Source organism: Haliaeetus leucocephalus, unplaced genomic scaffold (assembly GCF_000737465.1).
Source record: "Haliaeetus leucocephalus isolate CR32 unplaced genomic scaffold, Haliaeetus_leucocephalus-4.0 Scaffold555, whole genome shotgun sequence".
Lineage (NCBI taxonomy): Eukaryota > Metazoa > Chordata > Aves > Accipitriformes > Accipitridae > Haliaeetus > Haliaeetus leucocephalus.
In genome coordinates, this window is record NW_010972991.1 from 20,228,539 (window position 1) to 20,252,725 (window position 24,187).

General features: G+C 41.6%; 1 protein-coding gene across 1 annotated transcript in view; it reads right to left on the reverse strand.

The window, feature by feature from the left end:
• Positions 1–1,737: 1,737 nt before the first annotated feature.
• Positions 1,738–24,187, reverse strand: part of LOC104837796 (neural-cadherin-like) — a gene marked incomplete at its 5' end in the record, with an annotated part of 54,836 nt that continues 32,386 nt past the window's right edge. Inside the window, 17 exons of the mRNA XM_010577145.1 lie at positions 1,738–2,226; positions 2,647–2,801; positions 3,723–3,976; positions 5,336–5,516; positions 6,310–6,574; positions 7,246–7,412; positions 10,236–10,416; positions 10,499–10,631; positions 10,760–10,887; positions 11,719–11,846; positions 12,133–12,347; positions 13,908–14,185; positions 15,190–15,422; positions 16,030–16,214; positions 16,999–17,092; positions 19,622–21,239; positions 22,230–22,513. Of these exons, the coding sequence (XP_010575447.1) occupies positions 1,825–2,226; positions 2,647–2,801; positions 3,723–3,976; positions 5,336–5,516; positions 6,310–6,574; positions 7,246–7,412; positions 10,236–10,416; positions 10,499–10,631; positions 10,760–10,887; positions 11,719–11,846; positions 12,133–12,347; positions 13,908–14,185; positions 15,190–15,422; positions 16,030–16,214; positions 16,999–17,092; positions 19,622–21,239; positions 22,230–22,513 (4,901 nt within the window). The remainder of the gene's footprint in view (positions 2,227–2,646; positions 2,802–3,722; positions 3,977–5,335; positions 5,517–6,309; positions 6,575–7,245; positions 7,413–10,235; positions 10,417–10,498; positions 10,632–10,759; positions 10,888–11,718; positions 11,847–12,132; positions 12,348–13,907; positions 14,186–15,189; positions 15,423–16,029; positions 16,215–16,998; positions 17,093–19,621; positions 21,240–22,229; positions 22,514–24,187) is intronic.

Consider the following 24,187-nt stretch of genomic DNA (forward strand, 5'->3'; position numbering starts at 1 on the left):
AGGCTGCTTAATAAAGAGCAATAAAAATGTATATGCACTTCATGAAAATGTTCTAAGAGTTCAAGACTTTGAACAGTCGCCTTACTGGAGTTCTGGGGCTCAGCAGTTTTCATTTGCAGCAACAACATATGTAATATCCCCAGATGTAAGAGATTTTGTAGTTTCTTACCACACCATATGTCTTTAGAAAGGAGGAAAAATTTACATTAAGCAAGATGTGGCCATGTGTTAATATAGCTACAATATTGATTTTTTATTACTTTTTAAGAACAACCAATGCCCAGCTGTGTAAGACTTCGGCATGAAGGAGTGTCTCATCCTAACTCTTTGCTCCACATCTCTCTAATAAATATCACTATTTTAGTACCATTGATATAAATAATTTTACAAAATTAATACAGATTGTTTTATACAGTTCACATGGTGATTTTGTACAATCAATTTTCAGTTTAAATTATACTTGTTCTAATAGTATCGAAATCTTCCTTCTTGGTACAAAACTAATTTACATTTGCATTTTTTATGGCAAGTAAAATGATGAATACTGATGAAAGATCTATTTTAAAAACAGTGTTTATAAATCAAAGGAAGTGTCAAGACTTCAATAAAAAACAAACATTGAGTATCACGTTGTACTGGTAATTAAAAAAACACTGAGTAGAAAACAAAAAAACCTTTAGCACTTCAGAGCTTTCAAGCACTCTGTAAGCACCTATTAACCTTCACAGATTACCCCATGCATTGGGAGCTGCCCCTGTTTCAGAGAGGTAGGAGAGAAAGAACAAGGTGATATACCCATGGTCACAGAGGTGAGTGTTCAAGTCAGTGTTAGATTTCAGAAGATCCTGACTCCCTTTTCATGCTCAAACCACAGTCCTTTTGGGGGGAGTGGGAGGAGGCAAAGGGGAACAGGGTAGGTTTCCCATGATTTCTGTTTTGAGGATCCCAATTTTTACAATGACTGTCCTGATTGAAAGAGTTCAGTTCCAACTTTTGCCTGGATGGCTTTTTAGCTTCTCTTCATACCTGCTATCAGCTCTTCTGTTTTCCCGCTGCAGACTCTGAAGAAGGGTTCCACGTGAAAAGCAAAGTTGGAAATAAAAGCTTACTGAACAGAAACTTTGCCCAGGTCTCACAACTGCTTTTAAGAGTGTAAAACTGTCACATCAGCAAAGCACTATTCACAGCTAGGATCTTTCCACTCTTTTCCCCTCTTTATGGGTTATTAGAAAAATGGTCAGGCAGAAAAAGTCTCCCACAGTTGGGCAGCCTGTAACAGTGAGTGAGGTGGTGTGTGTGATGTCAGGGGAGATTATGGTTTAGGAGGGTAAGACAAAAGCTGACAAGAAACTCAGAAATTTTAAATGTTTTATATTTAACATTTAAATAATTATTTCACAGTCTAAAATGAATGCAATTAAAAAAAAAATGCCATACCCATTGTTACCCACCTGATAGGATTCATATTAATACTAGGGAGAAAATAATTCAAGTTCTCGCATCCAGGATAATTCCAGTAAGTCACTGTGGTCTACACAGATAAAAAGGGATATTATAATGCTATTCTATGCAAATCCTACATTCCAAAGTTTTCAAGAAAATTCATGCTTTAAAAGTCTTTGCAATTCTACCATTAAATAACTGTGCAGTGCATATAAAAAGACCATTCAGATTATCACTCCTGGGAAAACTGAGTATATCATACTACTGTAACTAAAAACTTGCATCAAGTAAGTTACTTGATGTACCTTATATATAAAAAAGGGCATTTTTAAAAGTAGTGTCCATATGTCATGGTAATGTGTCAAGTTCCTTTAACTCTGGTTATAAATGTTCATTTGAGACCTTATAGAGTTCTTTAAGCTTGTCGAACTTTGACCCCCATTCTTGGAGGCAATCGTAATTTAGATCTTCATCACCACTAGTGGAGTCTAAGGAACTAAGGCTCCCTGCTAGAGAGCATTGCCCTTCTAAGCAGTAAAAATGAATAGTGTCAGCTGGAAGACTCTGTAGATCATTGTCTGCATCCCAGATGATTTGAGAAACATATTCCTTGAAGTCTGGGATGCTGGTAACAGCTGATGTTGATTGGTTTTGATGTGCATGTTTTGGGAGTGAGTCTCTTTTTTGGCCAGTGGGTGTCCTGGAGTGTGGAGCAGCTGCCCTCAAGGAGGAGTGGGGAATGGTATGGAGAGGTTTCTTCAGTTCAGCTATATCATAAGCATTCTGGAAAAAAAGAATGCAAATATCAGAGGGAAACAACAAAAAAGGAAACAGGTTCCAAAAAAATGTTTTAAAATTCAATGCAACACAAACTGGATTCTGTGAGTTTTCTACAAACTGAAGAAAAGAGAGGACCTAGTTCAGATCATACCAAATCCCCTTGCGTAATGATAGTGTTCAGCTAAAGCAAGAATGCTGTATCCAGAGCAGCCCCCTCAAAGGTGGCCACAGATGACCAGCATCGCGAAAGGTACAGAATGGGTTGAAATAGAAGCCTCCCACTCAAGAGTACTTCAGGGTTTTTGTTTTTTTTTTTTTAAAAAAAAGCCAATTGCATAAGGACAGTAAGTTAAATAAAAGGTCTGGGAAAGGAAGGTGAGGAGAGGTTAGATTTGCAAAGACTGGATTGAAGTTGCATCATACCTGGTCACGTTCTCCACCTCCTTCTTCATTGTAATTGAAGACATTTTCTCTAACATCCTCCCAACTTTCACGCTCTTCAGGAATGTGGTAAATTCCTCCTTTCCGAAACCCTGAACTTCCCCACTGACTCCACACCGTGTAGGAGACCAAGAGTGCTGGAAGAAATAAAGACACATATTTGTTATGTGACTTATGACAAAGTATGATGCATGATAAACAAGTAGATACATGACTCCTGAGACATTAAATCAACTCTTAATTTGACAATCAAATTCCCAGGTAAGAAATGCGTAATTGTTAATATATAAACAACTTATATTCAGGAATGTAAAGAATCATCTATGTATATTACATCATAGACTTCATTAAAAGGGTATTTTACTTACCTAAAGGAATCCATTTAAATAGAAGGCATTTTGGCCAGTCTCTGGCCTTTCACCAATCCTGAGTAAATAAGATACCCAAAGTAAGTAAAACACTGTTTTAATGAAGGTTACAAGTGTAATATAATCATGGAGTCTCTACTATTCTGAGACGTGTATGCAATTTATCAATAGGAAAACAGTTTTATGGTGTTATTAACTTTTCAGCCAAAGTGCACCTGAAACTGGACACACTGCGAACATCTCTTTTTGCCTCACACTTTTAAGGAGGCTTGCCTGTCAAGGTCATAAACTTTCTAGAGAAAGATCTCTTCCTTCTTAATACATGAACAGCAGGTACTAGCTGTAGGTCCTACCTATTACAAATGTAAGGGCTCAGGGCAGGTGAGAGTTCCAGATGGTTGTGGCTGCACACAGATTTGCACGCACAGATGGAAAGCTCTTACTTAAGAAGAACTGAAAATAAGTGATTCTGAAAGAGAGAAGTCCTAAATTTGCTTGAACTGGCTTCAAAGCAACTAAACTGTAACGATGTGCTGATGCCTGTCCCTTAGCATCCTCAAATGAACTCCCAACTCGTGATCTCCAGAAAAAGTGAAACACTGATCACAACATCCAAGGGTAAAGTAGACTTGATTAAATGGAGCAAGGTACAAGATTAAAAAGAAAGAAAAAAGGGACTGGTGTTCCTACCTAGGAAGACAAGGAGGCACATGCTGATTGCCAGAATAGAGCCAGAGCTGAGTCCAACGGGTCTTCCAGCCTTCACCTGGCTGATTTCACACCATCTTCCCTTGTAACCTTCAGGGCACTGGCAGATAGTCTTGTCTTGGGATTGAGCCACACAGGTACCCCCATTCCTACAGGTCCAGTGTCCACAAGGTGATGAGGTACAGTGTCTGAGCCCTGTAAGGTTGTCAGTCACTTCTACTTTCCCAGCTGGACACCTGAACAACAAAAGCAGAACATATCTTTTAGGCAAGCAAAGCACCTGGTGGTGGTGTCTTGTGCAAAGTTTGTTACTATTTCTTTAAAGCTGATAACTAAAGTCTTTTCAAGCAGACCACAAATTCACACTGAGAGTATGAAATACATGTAAAGTCTAACATAGTGAGCTAGCAGGCTTATGAAAACATGAATATATGTTCTGCTTTCCCTATCCAGAAGATATGCAGAAGAGCTTCATTCCTTCTTTAAAAAAGGGATCCATCAGCTTCTGAACAGACTAACCCTTTTTCTACAGATGTGTTCAAAACCCCTAGAAAGAAATGGAATGGGAAAAGGGCTAGCAAGCACTTAGTATAAGCTTTATAATGTTCACTTGGACCTTTGGGAGAGATGTCATTGACCTCCTCAGAATGACCCATCTTGTCTTTTAGGACTGCAGAGAAAGCGATTTCTTCTGATATGTAATTGGAGAGGCCATGGAAGAATACTGTGAGGGCACAGACCGGCTTTCTGCAGTCCAAAGAAGAAATACTAGTGAATAAATGGAAGAGCCTTCATATTGTTCTTTCACAAGTAGACCAAAGAAAAGAGTGTCCCAAGGCACACTTAAGACCATCTCACAGCCTCTTTCAGCAATGAATCACCAGGCCTCAGAAGTGCCAAATTTTGGCTGAAATTAAAGAATTCCAGTGGCTCTTTCTCCCAGTCCTGCACATATGTATGTTTGGTTTTTTTAACAGAAATGCCTATATTTTGATTTCCATATTTTAATACAAATTTTGAAAATTTTCTTTAAAGAGTGGATCTTCTCCAAGGAACTAACTGTGTAGGATACCAGCTGGTAGACTTTGGTTCTGACCCTGGGCAGCCAATTTTAGAATCGAGTTTTGTGACAGTCTCATTTTGAAAGTCTCATTGTTTCATAGAAAGTATGATTAATTTTAACTTCTTTACAAAAAATATAAGTAAATATATATTGTATATGCAATATGTATTTATACATATATATATACATGCACTATATATGCTATATAAGAATATATGTATTTTCACACAGAGGAGAGATCAACGCTTTTGCAATCCACCTTTTATCAAAGGGAATTTCACTTCCTCACTGGCCTGTGATCTTCTCACCATGGAAAAAATGGTGGAGTAAATAGGTTCTATATCAGACTTGCAGGAAAAGGCAAGTGTGGTCCATGATGGGAGATGGAATGAAGAGAAGGATTTGTCCTTGGGATGCCCCTCTCTGGCCAGCAGCAGCAGGAATTTTCACTGTTAGAAGCAAATTGCCTGAACTAAGGTGGAAAGAAAGAGCTTCCCAACTCCCCCTGTATGAAAACAAAAGCATAATGTACCGGCACTCATATTTTCTCCACAGGTCTACACAAAGGAAAGGGCTGTAACAGGGCTGGCTGCTGCAGGCACTGGAATGGCATCCCATCGTGACACCTTGCCGCCTCAGAATTAAGCCAAACTCTGTGCTTTTGCCTTCCACGAGAAGCGGCTGACCATTCAGCTGGACATCACGCATACAACCTGTATCAAAGCAAGGGAGTATACAGAGAAATACATTGAGTTAGCAACTTCCCCACCTCAAGCCTTGCCCCCAACACATATGCAGGAGACCTTACAGCATTGTAGAAAACTTAAAACATTTTAAAAAAAGATCATTATACTGCTTATCAGTTTTATTTTAGAAGAGCTACAGGACATGTGCCTATGTGCTCTGGCCCATCTACAGATCAACAATGCTTTTCCAGGACAGCTTGGCTGTACCAATGCATCAGTTTAGCAGAACTGTGCTATGAACCAGAACAGCTCCACTAAATTAATCTAGATTTAAAATATAATCTTATAAGTGGGGCTGAATGAGAAACAACAGAATGGAAAAAGCTGTCTTCTTGTTGAGCTACAATCTCAAAGTCCCAGCACCCCACCCCAGGAAATGGAGACAGCAGTATGAACTGCCTTGCAAATCCTTCTCCTCCTACCAGGAGGTGTTGTGTCTGTTCCTTAAACCCTTCCAAGGCAAAAAGGGAGTGAAGATTGCAGCATGAGTTCTCTGCTTGGGGCCTTTGGCAAGGGAAGTAAAAATCTGAAGTGCTCTTTTTTCGTATCTACAGGAAATCTCACATCGTCACTAGGATACAATGGCAAACAGAGAGCAGAACATTGGCTCTGAATTCCCTAGAAGAGGAGGTGGTATTATTTCATGGGCATAGTAGTCTTCATGGGAATTCTTACCTGGGTTTTAGACTCTCCAATACACTCAAAGATGCCACTTTTAGACTTTAATTCCCTCCTTTTAGGAACCTGTCATATCACTTACCTTGGAAATCACTCTCTGAATGATTGGGAAGGTGGTTTCCTAGCACAATGCTTGCCCAATCCATTTCAAACCATCTATTCGTACCCAAGACAGAGGTCACTTCTTGATCACCTCCACCACTGTTAACACGCAGGGTAAACTCATTGTTGTAGCGCTCCATGGTCAGAAGAACCCACTGGCCATTGTTTATACGTAATGTCCTCATTCTCAGAGAATGATTTTTGTCCCCCAAGCTGAAGTTAACGCTGAAGAAACCCTCAACCACCTAGAGGAAGATGATTAATATCTTTAATAACAGAAATGCACTTCTAAATGTTATTACACAGTCATGCCTCAGGAAATGGACCCCAGTTTTTAAAATGAAAATGGCACTCTTGTTTTTAAGTGCTTTATTCCCAGATAAAAATTACCACAGGAAAACTGCAGTTCCAGGAATTATCAACTCTTTTCTTTATGGGCCACTCTTCTAACTCACATGAACCTTTTTATCAGTCTTGTTCCTACTGATGTCTACCTCTAAGTCTTCCCAGCTGACCCTCCTGTTACAACTGGAATAATTAGCCTCTGTCTAGCTAATATAATCCAGACAGGTTTTTGCAGCAGCAACAAAAATGTACAGACAAGTATTATAGCCAGAGACAGACAGAAGCAAAGGGAAAAGGCAAACAGGACAAAACAATCTTCCCCATTCATGTGTATCACATGCACTCACCTGTACATTTTGCTGGCAGTGAAACAACTAGAATCTATGCTATGAAAGGGTAATGCTGAGAAGGACAACACAAATGAGAGTAGTTACCCTCATGTGGAGAATTCTTGCTCTTTATTACATTACAGAATAGGTGTCCTTAATCGGAAACTGCATCTTTTTCTTTTACTAGGGTACTCCATGACAAATTAAGAGCACTGAAGCAGAATGGCTTTTGGACTGCTCACCTCCAGTTGGATGTATCCATTCCCATCTGCAGAGGACAAGCTGAGAAGGGTGCTGTGGGAGATACGGGTGCGGACCATCAGCTGAATCTGAGTGCTGTGAGTGCTGAGGATGCTTCTCAGCTCATAATGGATCCAACTGTCCCTTCCAAAAGCCCATTCTGGAAGAACTAAGCACAACATACACAAAACCAAAGTGAAAATCTGAGAAATTACTGCTCCTTCAGATCTCTACTGCTCGAGAATTAACCAGTTCTGAATGTCAGAGTTTGAATTCTTAAGAAACTTTGGCAACGTAATGAAGCATCATGGAAAGCATCCCCTCTCTGCCAAGGGAATTAAGGGAAAAAGAACAAATCAAGGATATAGAATTTAGGCAGGAAAGGGACAATTAGATACGGTCTCTAACATTCTGCCTGTCACAAGCAATGTGTTCTACCCAATCACACCTACACTGAGCCCAATAACTTTTTTTTTTTAAGATCTGAAACATATCTTCCAGTAAAATAGTTGTTATTGATCTGAAGACAAAAAAAAAGATAATCTAATGTTTCTTTCAGTAGCTTAGTCCTGTGGTTAGTAACCTCACTGTTAGAAAATATGCACTTTACTTCCCATTTCAGTTGGCACAAGAGAAAACCTCAGGGCAGGCAAAGTCATGTGTTTTGTTTTTTTTAATTGCAAAGAGAGATTAAGCCAGTGTTTATTATTTTAACTAGGGAAAATGCACTGAAGTTAATTCTTTCCCCATCATTCTGGGGAATCTATCTGAGAATTGTCCAGCAGAGAGTTTGATGAAGTTGCACTGCACACTTCCGTGGAAATCAAAAACCACTAAAACACTCAGACCCTGGTGCTCTTAGGCAGCAGGCACCCATTCTAGTCTCACTACCTGACAGCAATCCTAGATTTTCTTGTTCTGGGCACAGCTTAGTTGAAAAAAGAAGTTTCCTCTTACCAGATAAAGACATAGTCCAAGTTAGTTACTAGACAGGAAGAATGCTGGGTCAGCAATGGCTAATCTGAGGTCAGTGTCACACAAGTAGAAATCCAAAGAGCACCCAGCTCATCCTGGGGCATTTAGTCTGGTTCCCAGGACATGAAATATCAAATGATCAAGAGACTTTGTTTCCTCTCACTGTTTCTCCTCTTTCTTTTCTTTCTCGAAGCATGTTTTCTTTTCTCCTCTAGCTTATTCCCCTCATATTATTCTTCATAACCCACTGTTCTCTCTTGTTCACCATCCCTGCAGCTACAGGCTCTAACTGATGAGCAGGGATGGCTTTTCTTGGGACACTGCAGTGACTCCTGTCCCCAGCTGTCTGCTCCTTGCTGTGACCACGGCTCAGCCGTTCATAAAGCACCAGCTGAACACCAGCATTTTGCAGCCCAATATATTAGAAGAAGCTGGAACCAATCAAAGTTTTCCTATTACATCCGGATATGACTTATGGATTTCGAGTAATTACTTTCTGAGCATTTGGTTTGTCCCACAGTGGTGAAGGGTAGGAGCCAATACAGCAGTTGGGCTTGTGAACCAGCATCCCAAGATGATGCAAAACAGAATAAGATATAAAGCTAGGCAGATGTTTATAAACCAGTATCATCTGTCTGCAAAACATTAATACAAATAACTGAACTATATTAACCATTTCTGTGGTCATTATAAACATGTTAAACAGTGAAGGCTTCAGGCCTAGAGCGTGCCAATTACAATTCCAGTCCTCACCCCACTGGACAGACAGAGCTTCTGCTGAGTAATTTACTGTCACATCTTTTAAGTCTTGTGTGGCAGATGGAAAAAGGAAGAGAGGGTCTGGCTTTATTATTGTTCTGTACACAAGAAAGAAAAGTAAGCACACTGAGCTGAAAGGATGTGTGTAATACATCACCAGTCCTGTCTATTAATCACAGCACATTGACTCAACACTACCTCACCTGTGCTCCTTCCCAACTGCTCACTGCTGCTCATCCTCACCTGTAGCTCCTTCAAACTACAGGACTGAGGGGGCTAAGTCTCTTCCAACACTACACAAAGCCCCAAAGTTATGGGGCACTGGTGCTCATTATAGACTGTTATGATCAATCCCATCATTTGTACCTTGTGCATAGAGGGAGAAGGCAGACACAGGGCAGGAAAGGTCCCAATAAACACCTGTAACTCTCTTCTGATTTCTGCTTCAGAGAAATAGCTGCTGAAGGTATTAAGATAGGGAGGACAGAGCCAAGTTCAAGTGTGTCCCCCCTGTACTCTGAACATGACTGTGGGCTACTGGAAGTTAAATAATTTATTTCCTAAATTTTTAAATTGTGTTAAGATTTTGCACTTTCTTACTGTGTCTCTGAGGTTATCATCATCCACCCTTGCATGCCTTTGTTCTCTGATACATGTTTCATGCTGATTTTTGTACAGGATAACACATTTGCTGGAACCAGCCTGATATTATGTCCTCACATGCACCCACTGCTGTGGTCTAGGGGCATTGCACAATCTTCAATTCATTCCAGTGACAGAGGCAAATGGAATTATCTGCATTTTACGGATGGAAAATTGGGCCTGAGGATTTGAGGGTTGTCCCCCAGGTTTTGCAGAGAGAACCTCATCACTCTTATAACTGCTGCAAGATGACAAATAGTACCATGTTCATTAAACTATGTTTTGTGATCAGTATGATCAGAGGAAAAAGGCACAATGCAGAATGTTTCACCACTGAGAAATAAGATGCTGTGATGAAAAGGACAAAACAACCCATCTGACCACTTGCCTCCCCCACAAAGTAAAGCAGGTCTCAACAAGACCCTCATCTGTGACATTATCTTTATTCAACAAGAGTTAGAAGGATATTTACATTGCTGCAGATCTAAATCACTCCCAGCGTACAGCATGGTCTTACTAGGCTACTCAGTTCAAAGTCGTGGCAAATTTAGAGCATTATGTTTGATGCTGCTCCCACAGATCCTCACCATGAATTTCTCCCTAGAACTTGCAGTACCTTTTTCACACACTGGTCCAGCATATCCTGGGGAACAGTCACAGCGAAAGAAATCCCAGCCACCAACACACTTGCCATGGGCGCCACAGGAGGCCATCCCACCACTCTGACACATTTCATCCATAGGGACACAGCCAGGAGCGCTGTTCAAGGACTCTGCAGGGTGCTCTAAATCGTAGACCTGGAAAAGGACAAAGAGAAGCATCACATCAGGTGCCTACAGTTAACAGCAGCAAACCCAAGACTGGTCTTAGTAGCCGTACCTTACTATCAACAACGACATTGCGTATGCAGCCAACAAACCCTCTGAAGTGCCTTTGTGAATCGTGGTAAGGCACAGTCTTCTTAACTCCACCCAGCTGCAGGGGCTGATGGCCACTGAAGAGCCTACTCATGCTGAAGGGAAGGAAGGGAAAGAAAGAATTAGTGGCATGCAAAATACGGCAACTTGGCTGATACTTTTCCCCCTCTTTTTCCTTAGCTCTTTTGAGTAATTATATTTCTAGTTCTTGGGGTTTTTTTACCTTTGAGATCCCACAGTCTCTCCAGAGGCTTCACAGGCAGACAGATCCATTTGGGAGATCTTCTTAATGACACTGTCATTGTCTCCAACTGAGATATTCACGCAGTGGTCAAGAATCAGCTTCACTTTCTAGAGAAAGGCATTATTTAAAACAGTTACATCCAGAGATGTGCATATATTTTAATTACACATTTTCTTTCACTTAGCAGAAGGGGGAAGTAACTAGCAATTACAGTGCAGGAAACTTTATTAAAATAATAAAACACTTCCTCATACTAATCTGGAAGGTTATTGCATGTGGCGTATAACTAAGGAGCCACACAAAAGAAAGATCTGACTCTACCATGACCATGCCAAGTCACTGACATGACAGAGGGAAGATGGGATTTTCTTGGAGTTTTCTGCCAAATCAGAACCCAGAGAGACAATCTAGCAGAGCAGACGGTCTGCCAGGCTCCCCATCCCAGATCCTGACATGCCCCCCAGCTTGTCTTATGCAGGAGAGGAAGGGGGATCCTAGCAGATGCATTCACCAGTGTTACATCAGCAAGATGTTCCCCTTACACAAATGCATATCTACGTCATTTGTGCTGCGTGTCTAAAGTCACTTGGTGGGGCCGGGTTTCCTGCTGAGAGAAATTAAGAATATTTTACTCCATCAGTCCAGGAAGCATTTAGCCTCTGGATTATCACAGCTCTGTAGTCTAAGTGATAGATAGGATCATTAAACAAAGAAAATAGCAGGGCCAGTTTCAAAATTGGATTGGGCTTCTCCAGGCCCTGTTCTGCTTTACTGCTTCAAGACTAAGGGGACGTCTGAGCTGACAAACTTCAATCCCTGCTGTTGCAGAGATGACAAAAGACTGATTGATAGAAGAGCTCTACAGAAGGAAGAATTTGGAAGGAATAACTAAGTACATGAACTAACACTTCCACAGGATTGTCCATATTTACACTTGCCTTTCCATCATTTATAATTTTAATATTGTGCCATTGGCGATCTGCAACATTAACTTTTCGTGACAGCTGCAGGAAAAGCTCACCAGAGCTGTGGCTCACAGTCAGCGACGGGACACCACCAGAGAGCTCTGCAAAGGAGAGACTCTTATTGGATATGCATTAACCATGTTCCCACTCAAACTCAGTTGAAACGACTGCTGCAGTTAGATTTTAGTTGGAGGAGTTCTTTAGACAGCTTAAAATAATACAGCTTCTAACACAGTGACACAGGATACAAACTGGGCACACAGGCAAATTGTTCAGCATTCTCCAAAAGTAACTTTCTCAATATTTTTTTTTAAAAACCCTATCAACTGTAAGTAGAATCTCACCTTCACACAAGCACAAAGAATGAATACTCTTTAAGGTGCTAACCTAAAGCCAGGAAATCTTCCTGTTCTCCAGGCTGCCCTCGTGCCACTGGTCCATGGTACAGCAGAAGGCCATCGGCGACTTCAGTGATAAACTCTAAGGAGATGCGGCTCTCAAAGCAAGGCTTAAGAGGAGGGAACCAGGCATAACCGTGGCCTCTGAAGCTGTGTTTTGTCTGCTGGCAGTCTGGTCCATGGAAATTTGCAGAACATTTGCATCTATTAAATAAATAAATAAAAGCAAAAATCCACCATCCAAGCAGAAATCGCGAAGGGCTCTTACCACAGCAGGATTCTCCACTTAAAACACAGGAGCCCATGTTGCCTAGGCCATAGCGCAAGTTAAGCACTAGCAATGCTCATGTCAAAAAATGTTCCCTATTGACTGGTTTGTACAAACACAATTTAGCTTTAATTCTAAATGAAAATATGTCTATGCAAGAATATTCTGTGAATAAATGATGGAGCTGTTGTAATATACAAAGCACATGAAAACCTCTAATCTCTTCAGCAAAAAAAAGGAACCCGCTTTTCACTAGGTTTAGTTATCAGCTTGTTTAAAGACTTTATAATGTTGACAGGGAAAGCAAAGAAATCATAGAATCATAGAATACCAGGCTGGAAGGACCTCAAGGATCATCTGGTCCAAACTTTCTTGACAAAAGCACAGTCTAGACAAGATGGCTCAGCACCCTGTCCAGCTGAATCTTAGAAGTGTCCAATGTTGGGGAATCCCCCACTTCCATGGGGAGATTATTCCAATAGCTGATTGTTCTCATTGTGAAAAATTTTCCTCGTGTCCAATTGGAATCTCCCCAGAAGGGTTTGGGAAGGTAATATCACCCAGAAAAAGTGAGAAGAGGTGTGACAGTCGTAGAACTTGACATCTTCACTCTTATTGCAAGCTACTTGCTGGTCTATTTCCTTTGCACTACCAAAAATAGATGCTTGGGGTTTTTTTCCTTAATACTCTGGGGATTCTGTAGAAAAGAGTAATCACAGCATGACAATAACAAAACCTGTAAGGGGGAAACCAAAGGAGCAACAGAAATGGGCAGGAGGACAGGAAGGGAGACCAGCTGGGCCCCTCTTAGTTTCTGCTTCCCATAGATTGCTAGTACCTACAGAGAGCAGAATGGCAGGGGTAGGATGCAGAAAAAAATCACTCACAAAACTACTGAAAATGGAGCAGAAGCAAAGAAACCTCAGACTTGAGCAAATGATATGTGGCAGAGCCTACCAAGGGTTTCTGGGCAGCAAAATTTCCCTGGTTGATTACATCTGAGCAGCAATGTCAGACTCGGATCTTTACCATGACCAGGGTTTCTGCAGCTTCAGTCTGAGTCCAGTCACCCCTATCAAGGGTGCTCAGAAGAGGCTGGCCAGTTGTTTCTGCTTTCCAATGTTGGGATGACCATTTTTAAGCAAACACGCCTAAGGCTTGCCTTCTGGAAGGGGACCAGGCTCATTCTGAGCCTGTGATTAAAACGTTTAACAGCATTAAGGTAGGCTGCACAAAATAAGAGCATTTTGCAGGGTGGCATTCGTGGAACCAGTGCAGCCTGCAAACTTCCCAAGGTTTTTCCAGAGACTATGACAAACCTAAGTACTTACCTGAAAATAGAGGTTTGTTTGCAAGACCTGTCCATGAAGTATAACAAAACTCAGGTCTGCCACAGTGAGAGGACATGCAATGATACCTCCTCAAGCTTCCAGTCGTCCTTCCTACAGACTGAACTAGAAGCATTTTGTTTGGACAGCAGACAAAGCTTTACCAACCTGTAGCCCAAGTCAGTATCCACACATGTGCCACCATTGAGACAAGGGTTTGTCTGGTATGAGGAGCAGGAGAGATGAGGACTCTCCCGAGCTGCACAGCCACACAGGGCATGATTCAGGACTGTCACAGACACCAGCGAAATGCTTCCAGCTGTGGTTATTGTTGGCACACGACTCTGTTCATGCTTGCTGAGGCATCCGCTGCTATGAGTGCAGTTTGCAGTCACGCATTCATCAATGCCAATCTGGGTGATATTTATATCTAAGATGTTTTCCAGCTGTGGAGAACAATTAGTTGCATTCATCTAACTTTTCCACAGAAAGGAAACTCACAAATGAGAGCAATGAAAAGCCCAAGTCTTATTTATTTTCAAAACTGGTTGCTGTACCACTTCCTTCCAACATCTACCTCACCCTAACCAGCCAAAGGCAGTTCAGCCTGGCATCTGTTAAGGCCAAAGCTTTGGTATAAATCAATTATAGCATGAGTAAGCACTTAGATGACAAAATTATTGTCATATTCATCATAAGCTGAGTGGACAAATTTTAATCACTGATGGTTCTGATGGATTATTTACATAGCATCTGAGCTGTATTTTTAATTTGGACTTCTATCTTAAAAATACTGGGAAGGGTGGACAGGCATTGGGCAATGAAAAAATAACTTTTCTGGCAAGAGTGAGTTGGTACTGCAGCACTGATTCTAAACATAACTCTACCAACAGACACATTTCCAACAGAGCGAGTCATTTAACTCTTATCGATACTTCTTTTGCAAGAGGGGCATCAACCTTACTAAATTGTCAATGCACATTTCCAACCTGGTTTTCCACTGGAGAGTGGTTATTTTACTGCTTTGTCCTCTTAACTCAGAAAGTTGGAACTTTTGACTGGTTTGTGAGTTTCAGCTACAGAACATTTCTCTGTAGAGGACTAAAAATTGAAACATTAAGACACCACGTAGAAAGGCAACAGCCAAACACAGTCTTTATACAGAGTTTCACAGTCTTTTCAATAGGAAAAATATGTTCACATTCCTAAAAGCTCATTGTGTTTCGGTGACTTAATATGTATTTATAGGCTGGCTTTCAAAACATTGGTATTTGAAACTTTTAGTATAAGCGCTAAAGGACTGTTTGACTTTATTGATTAAAACTATCCATTTTTCTCACACATTACTCCCTCAGTCATTCTAAGTATGCGCATTCACTAGGCAATGGATATTATCTGAATAGACACAAAGAGAAGATGCTGTGGTTTCATATGTAGTATGGGTACTTACCCATGCTCTGGAGGCTGCTACATTGCCATTAAGTTTTTCTGCTTTATAATAAGGTGGACCATAAACTGCAAACCAAACATCAACCCCTCGGGTTTGACTTGGGCTTTTTAATACACTGAAAATGTGAACATTTTCCAGTTGGACTGATATAATTTCTGAAAGCAGCTTCTTCATCTGGTAGTATTTACTCTGTTTTTCAGGGGATTGGGATATGAACTCCTCTGGAGTGATATCTGTAATAGAAGTTAAAAACCTGACAAACACATATCTTGCAACTGCTGTAGCAATAAAAGAGAGGACCACCACAGAATAAATATTAAGGTTGCAGAAAATGGACTGAACTGCAAAGTCAGGAGTATTTTCATTTTTAGGTTCTGAAATTTTCCATGCTGCCTTCTGCTCAGGGTTTGTGTTCTGAAGCTTTTTGACTCTTAATAATTTCTTGGTTTTGTTCTTTTAAATCAGAAACATGTTTAAGAAGATTTTACTTTTCCACAAATATTGAAACAATTTGGTGAATTTCAAGCAGACACATGTTCAAATAAAGTTTTTTTCTGAAATATAAATTGCTGTTTTGTTAAAAAGTTGGTGTAGAAATCCTTCATGTCTGTATTCTGCATCAGACAAGCATTTCTTGCTGTCTTTTTTCTCCATAGATGCTCCTTCACACGCAGTGTCAGAGGACCATGCAAACAAAGATGCATTTTCAAACCCTTACCTAGAAAACTGTTAACTCCCATCCCATGTCTAAGAGCATTAGAATTCTAAGTAACACAGCAGTAACATTAAACAGGTAGATTTCAGTATTATGATCCTAACATACCTCATCACATTGCTTACCTTTTATTCGTATAGAACCAGCATTATGGAGGGCATCATCTTTGATTTCCTTCACTATAACCTTTACGGTTGAGACAACATCTGGCCAGACTCCGTCAATGACTCGAACTCTTATGTTGTATGTTCCTGGTGGGGTTCCTTCTTTAATAGTCAGCAAACCTGAGTTACCATTAAGGATAAAGTACCTGTAATAAGAGTTAAGCCAAGGAACAAGCTATGAGAAGTTCAAAAGCTAAGTAGTAATTATCACGTCTGATGGTTTTTCTGATCCACTTTATTTTGGGAAAGCTATCAAAGAAAGCAGATGTGCTCCCTCATGAAGGGACAGAGCAGAACAGAACTTTTTTGCATTGCCTTCTGTTGCCTCCTAATGACTCTTCACCAGTATATTAAGAATGTTTCTTCCTGCTTCTATGCCATATTAACTGAGTGGGAAGACTCAGGCTACTGTAGTCATAACTTTGGAAACAGTGCAAACTCCTAGTTTAGATACATTCATGGAGAGTGACACCTCTGTCAAAACCTCCAAATGGCACATGTACATCTCAACCCTGGTCACAATCCAGACACCTTGGTGTGAATACCTCCAATACAAATAAGGTCTTAAAACCAGTGATGACATGGAAACACCAGCTCGCTAGGAGCCTGGCTGAAGGAGGATGGAAGTTAGTGGGTATTTTTTCTGTAGTGGCTCACTGATACTGATTATGGATATGACTGTGAACAGGAATTCAGAATGGTATTCTAGCCCATCAGGCAATGGGAAGCAGACTGGTTTGGCATGCAGCATTATTTACTGCAGCCTACCACTCAGAAGGGCTTTTGGAGAGCTACACGCAAGCATCTAACCAACAAAATGCTTTTGCACACTTGTTTTCAAAAAAAGGTGGTTTAAATACTTTTTATGGTTTTGTCTGTGGACAAATTTTCCATACATTTCACCCAGCTCCCATTTTTCTCTCTGAATACCTTGATGTTTTCCCTTCAAATTGGTAGATTTTGCGATCCCAATCGTCATCATCAGGGGCATGGACCTGGCCCAGTACAGTTGTGGGGAGGATACCTAAAACAATGTAGCATATAAGTGGCACAGTCGGACCTCTCACACATACACAAACAGGTTGGCCATTCAAGTTTTACTAGTTTGTCTTAAGTCTAAAACCTCTATGAAAATAGTTGTGATAGTTCTTGAGAGAAGATGTGCACCAGTTTGCAAATCGCACGTGTTGTCCTGCTTATCAGGTGTTTGCTGTATGGCTACATAGATTTAATTCAACAGGTGGCTGCAATGAAAAGCAATGGGAAGGAAAAAAGAAAAGCCACCTCTGAGGAAAGATGTAAGAGATATTCAAATTACTCATTTTCGCTATTTTGGCTGCAATATCCAACCAACTTACAGAGTGGTTTAGACAGGGATTGTGGTTTGGCAGGATAAACAACCAAAATGCTGACAGGGTTATAAAGGGCAAAAAACAATAGCAATTTGGAGGAAATTACAGCAAGATAGAGAGGCTGTCCAAAATACAGTAACCAGGCTTATTTTGGGTAGATGGTGAGACTTTGGGGTGAGATGGAAAGCAGCATGTATTCTGCTGGTTTTGCATCCTCTCAGCAAGGCTCACAAATTAGTATTTTTTTTTGTTTTACAAAAGCTATTTCTGAAGGAAAGGTCCACAGGTATCTGAATTCATAGATCTACTGAGTAAAGAATCAAGGATCACAAAGAAGAGGAAAAAATGTGGGACTTCACCTTTGTCGTGGTTTAAGCCCAGCTAGCAACTAGGCACCACACAGCCGCTCACTCACTCCCCTGCCTCCCAGTGGGGTGGGGAGGAGAATAAAAAAAAAAAAGGTAAAACACATGGGTTGAGATAAGAACGACTTAATGACTAAAGTAAAATAAAATGTAATACTAATAATAATACTAATAATTATGATGATGAAAAGGAATATAATAAAATAAAACAAAAAATAAAACCCAAGAAAAGACAAGTGATGCACAATGCCGTTGTTCACCACCTGCTGACTGATGCCTGAGCAGTGATCTGCTCCTCCTGGCCAACTCCCCCCATTTTATATACTGATCGTGACGTTCTATGGTATGGAATATCCCTTTGGCTAGTTTGGGTCAGCTGTCCTGGCCATGCTCCCTTCCAGCTTCTTGTACACCTACTTGCTGGCAGAGCATGGGAAACTAAAAAAATCCTTAACTTAGGATAAGCACTACTTAGCAGCCACTAAAACTTCAGTGTGTTATCAACATTATTCTCACACTAAATCCAAAACACACTGTACCAGCTACTGAGAAGAAAATTAACTCTATCCCAACCGAAACCAGGGCAACCTTGTGAAAGGGAACAGCACAAACCCTGACAACTGAGGGACTGCATGCAAAAAGGAGAGAAAACTGTACCTCTCCTGCAACTATGGCAACATTCATTGGATATTTTGCAGGAGACAGTATACAGGATGCCCTAGTATTTGACTGCCACATCATATGAATGTAACATAAAACATGATAGTAGCCTTCTGATTCTGTGTCTCCTTAATATTTTAAATAACCAAAGATCTGAAGACTTGAATAGTCCTTCCCAGAAATTAACAGTACAGATGAGTTTAATCTTTAAAGAAGCAACTAAAAGGGAATTCAGGCTTAATGAAAAGATCTGGTACTTAGGCTACAAGCAGAGCTTCTCAGCAGATAGCAACCAGACTTGGTTTCAACTTTACAATAAGCTGAACACAAGCTGCTGTTGTGAGCACACAACAGGCAGAACAACATTTCAGTACAAATAAATGTCAACAGCATCTACACAGTAGTTTCTAGTGTGCCCAGAACAGACAATCTATTTAACGTGCTATTGACCCACAGGATACACAGCAGAGTAGGAGAGGAAGGAATGACCTGAACCTACATGGTTGCAAGCGTCCCAAAGTGTTTTTACCTGTGTGGTTTATTTTGCTGTTGGGCTTATTATGTGGGGACACTGGATCACAAGAGAACTGCTAGCTAATTGCCAAAGCAAGAAGGGAAAGGTGGCTTCTCTTGCACTGCCTGCAGCCAACATTCACAGAAAATTCCCCCATAACAGCATTTGTCAGCTGAAGGCTTATATGAATGTCTCAGACAGTTTACACGAGTTCAGCTTAAGTGTATTCACTAAAACTGAACTCAGTCTGGAGGAGGAAAAAAAGGTTTAAAGTGGAGGAAGAAGGTTCTCAGCATTCAGACTCATCGCTTCTCAGCAACATCATGAATTTTGTTAATTTTTTTCCCCCTGAAATGTTAATGGTGCTGGAAAACTGCATCTAAAAACAAGAGACCATTACTCAAGTTTGATAGAAACATGCATATTAGCAGCCAGCTATGGTCTTCCTTCAAGGCTGGCTCAGTTTCTTCCACAAACCAAGTGGCCCGGAGTTCTGCGCCCCACACGCCTACTGCTTTCTGATGGGGCTTAAGCAAACTTCAGCAGCACCTCTACTAAGATCTTAGCTTATGTGAAACAGGATGGAGTCCTCCTGTGAATCTCACAGCTACTCCTTTCACCTTACTGTCACACTTGGAAGCAAGCATCAGGGAGTGATTTACCATCATAGCTGTAAATGAGACATTCCATGTAGCCAGCAGAATGCGGGTGGTCATTTTGGTCCCCAATATTCACGGTCAGTGTGTTAGTGGAGCTCATTGGCGGGATCCCGCTGTCTGTGATCAGGACGGGCAGGTAGAACACCTTGTGCACTTCCCTGTCAAAGGTACGCAGCGCAGTGAGCAAGGCACTTCCATTGTGTAAGTCCTGCAAATTGAAGTTAGTCAGACTATCGAAATCACTGAGAAGGTGAAAGGAGAAAGGTGCTCCGTTAGCAGCAGTGTCTCGGTCCTTAGCGTACAGCAATGTAGAGGTCTCATTCATTTGGACGACTTGTGGAGAAGCTGTGTTTTCCCAGACCACTGGGTTATAATGAGCCTCAAACTCTGGCCCGTTGTCATTTACATCCTGCAGAGTCACTAAAACAGTGGCACTGCCAGTCAGAGGGGGCTGCCCCGTATCAGTGGCAATGACAATGAGTTGGTACTGTGTCACTGTCTCATGATCCAGCAGTCCTGCAACCATCACCCACCCATCACTAGCCACAGAGAACTGGCCATCTGGGTCAGACTTGTTTAGCAGGTGGAAAGAAAACCTTCCGTTCAGGCCAGAATCCAAGTCAACAGCAGAAACCTGAACAACTTTGGTGCCAACTGGTGCGTCTTCCCCCAGCGCAGCCACTTCATAGAACTGGGGATAGAAGACAGGAGCGTGGTCATTGGAGTCCTCCACATAGATCACGCAGTGAGCGATGCTGAAGAAATCCATGTCCTCTGCTTTCACAGTCAGATTGAACACTCTCTCATGAGGCTTCTCAAAGTCAATTCGCTTTCGTAGCCGGATAAACCCACAGTTGTTGACTTCATCTGTCTCTATGGAGAACTTGCGGTCGTTGTCCCCATCAAGGATGCTGAATGTCACCATGGCATTTTCTCCCTCATCTCTGTCCACAGCAGACACCACTGCCACCTCAGTGTTAATACTCGCATTCTCAGAGACAAATGCCGTGTAGATCCTTTGCAGGAAGACTGGAGCATGATCGTTTACATCGGTCACCACAATAGTGGCGGTGCCTGTCCCAGTGAGCCCTCCTCCATCTCTGGCCTCAACCACTACTAGGTACTTGTCTTCCTTCTCCCGATCCAGGGACCCAAGCACTGTATAGATGGTGCCACTAACTGAGTCAATTGAGAACAAGTTCAGATTAATTTCATTTTGGACGTTCTGAATGATGCTGTATGTTAGCACAGCATTCATACCAGCCTTTGGGTCATCAAGGTCCACGGCTGTCATTTCCATGACAGGAGTGTCTGCCGGAGAATCCTCAGGGATGTGGCCCATGAAACAGCCATCCAACACACAGAGGAAAAGGGGTGCGTTGTCGTTCACATCCCTCACGTCTATGATCACATCTGCAAAGCCAGTCAGTCCCTCTCCACTCTCATCTGTTGCAAGAACAAGAAAGCGCCATGTTGATCGCTTCTCGCGGTCTAACCTTTTATTTGCACTGATCTCGCCTGTGTTCTCATTGATGCTGAATTCGTTACTGGCCCCCTGTCCGTGCAGGGAATAGTTAATGGCATTTTGATCAGCTGCTTGGTCGGGGTCTGTTGCAGAAACCTGGAACAAACCACAGCAGGTAAGTGTTTATGTAAAAGAAAAGGGGAAATCACTGCTCTTTTACTGATGGCAGTTGGTATGGTGCAGGCTAAATAAATAGCATGCATTTTAACAGCAAACGTCTATTGGTTTGAGTCATTCAGGTCAAGTACTCTTTCAATAAACATCATGCGTGGCCTAGAGAAACAAAAAGATCACGTTTAGACAGACCAATATATTCTACTTCCAAGTATACTTTGGAAAGAGGAAATAACTTCAGGAAGAACCAAGTGGAAGTAGTAACAGATGTGCTGAGCAAATGTTTCTTGTGAACTCTTTGGAGCTGGAATACAACAGCAAACAGGGATTGTTTCTCTCCAAGTGAATAGAAGGCTGCAAAAACAGGGTGGCCATGCATCCAAACTGATTATCAGCACAGGCCAGAGAGAACTCCCAGCTCCTGACTTGCACCCAAGGACTGTTTGGGAGACAGCCAGTTGGGCCAACCAAGCAATCCTCATGCCAGGGACTGTTCTAACAACAAAACAATGAAGATGATCGAGTTCCAGAGTCAAAGAACAATCCCTGGTAATGTTTATTTGGTAGTATAAATATAGCTAAAGAGTCTGTGACTGAAATACATGAGGTACATGCATGAGCCAACCCCACTATGCTTATACAGTTACTCAAAATACGCTAACTCTGCTTTGTAAAGGAAAGCCACCACGTTTTTCGACATATAGAATCATAGAATCATTTAGGTTGGAAAAGACCCTTAAGACCATCGAGTCCAACCGTTATTTATGCTGGTCAAGGGAGCAAGTCCACCACGCAAATTCAACCAGGTGTTCTTTATTCTCTTCTTTACAGAAAGTTGCTAGCTAAATCCTAATACCAGGGCTCACCCGCCCTAAAGAAACTATCTTTTTGGATTTGTGTGAATCTGTGAATGGATGGGATTGAGCTGAACAAAAAGTTGGGGTTTGCCCTGCTTTGAGCAAACTGCTTTACCTTTAGGACAAGTACAGGCAGATCTGTGAGCTCCTCGAAGACACTGCCCTGGTATTCATTCTGAGTGAAGACTGGTGCTTCGTCATTCTTATTGACAACATTGATGATGATAAGAGTGTGGTTTTCCCATTTTCCATCAGAAGCTACAAGACGGAGCTCGTAACGTTGTTCTTGTTCATAATCCAGAGGCTGAGCAATGAAGACAGTTCCAACCTCAGGTTCCACATCAAAAACCCCTTTCACATTTCCTGATGTGATCTGATACCTTAGTTTGGCATTGGCACCTACAAGAGAAGGTAAATGACCACTGCCTGTCCACTCTCTGAGCTCTGAATGCTCAATCCAGCTATACATGGTGGACATGTATCCAAGAGAAACTGTATTTGCCCAGACTGTTACAGTGTGGGGGGGGGAGATAAAACATAGACACAGCCACAAACAGAATGATCCATGCATGTAATTGGAAGGGTATGTGTATGGTAGATTGTGAGTTAGGTCTCCATTTATATTTACAAATATAATTTGCAGTCACAGACAAGCACCTGTTTATTGATAATGAAGGAATTGTGTGCCTTTAATTTATTGGCATTCATTTGCCAATAATAAAAAAGTAACATACTATTAAAATACTAGAAGCTATTTTTGCTCAATGTTTCCTAAGCCTCCCATTTCAAATGCCATTATTGCTTAAATATTTTTTTAACCACTGGATGGTGCTAAAATATAACAGAAGTCCTCTAGTTTGAGCAAGAATTCATCTCAGAAGACTATACCACCTGTACAACAGCAGTTGTTTGATTGATGCAAAACGCTTAGCAGCAACGACGACAAAATTGTTTGGTGCTTCATGTTTACTTTTTTGAAAAGGAAAAAAAATACATGACATTGCACTCCGGGATAGAAAGTCATTTCCCAAAATAAATAGGTGAACTGCTAGGCGTAGAAAGAACATTCAGCATTTTAAATTGTGAGTCAGCTGTGGATGAGAAGACTAGAGCAACATGGATGGCAAGAAAGTGAAAAGGCTGTGCTCGACATTAGTGCCTGGAAGAGCTTGGCTGCCTTTGCAGCATGAGTTTGAGCATCACTTGCTAGTCACTTTTGCCAAATTCTCTCAAGTGCAGCAGTCGGTTTTAAACGGCCTCTTTACTTCTCCATTGTGGGCACTAAGAGGCACAGGCATTACAGCCCTGCCATCGAAAGGAATGGTCAGCTCCCACCTGCTCCCAGCAACATGTTCCTCTGGTGCTCATTTGGGCTATGTCACCAATGCACCAGCTTGCCTTCTTTCTTTCAATGGGTTTGTTTTTCTCCAGCAGGTTGAGCTGGACCAACTCATAAAAGGAGCAAAAAAGCCACAGCAGAAGCAACGATGGGAACTGACTGATGGTGCATGCTGTTGGACTGGCTCAGCCCATCTGGTCTTGCCATACTGTAGGGGCAGTTTCACACCATCAGAGCTGATGTAAGTGTGAGCCCAAAAAGAAGGTCTGGCTTTCCCTTTTTTCCTGCTTTATTCCTGCCTTCTCCCTGCCTTCATTTCTGGCCATGTCATCCCACATTTTCCACTGTTTGTCAGATTCTTCCACAAGCACATTCAACCCACTAACTCACCAAAAAGCATACAGGTTTGGTTTTCTTGCAATAGTAATAAGTAAAACTGACTCCCAGGGAGATCTGGAAAGCACCGGAGTCAGTGCAGAGCAAGAACATGCTCAGGAGTGAGTGAGTTTTTGTGTTACCTCTTGTGAAGTTACAGCAGGGTTGTGACTCCAGGTGATTTCATTCTGCCTCAAAGAGATTGCCAGCTAGCTTAACCTTTGCCTTGTGAACCTGAGCACCTAATAAAAAAAAATGCTCCCATCTGCCGAAAACTTCTCTCACTTTTAAAATGCTTGAAATGCTTAATCGTCTCCTGAATGCAGAGATTTGTTTGCCCATGAGGAAGCAGCCCTCCA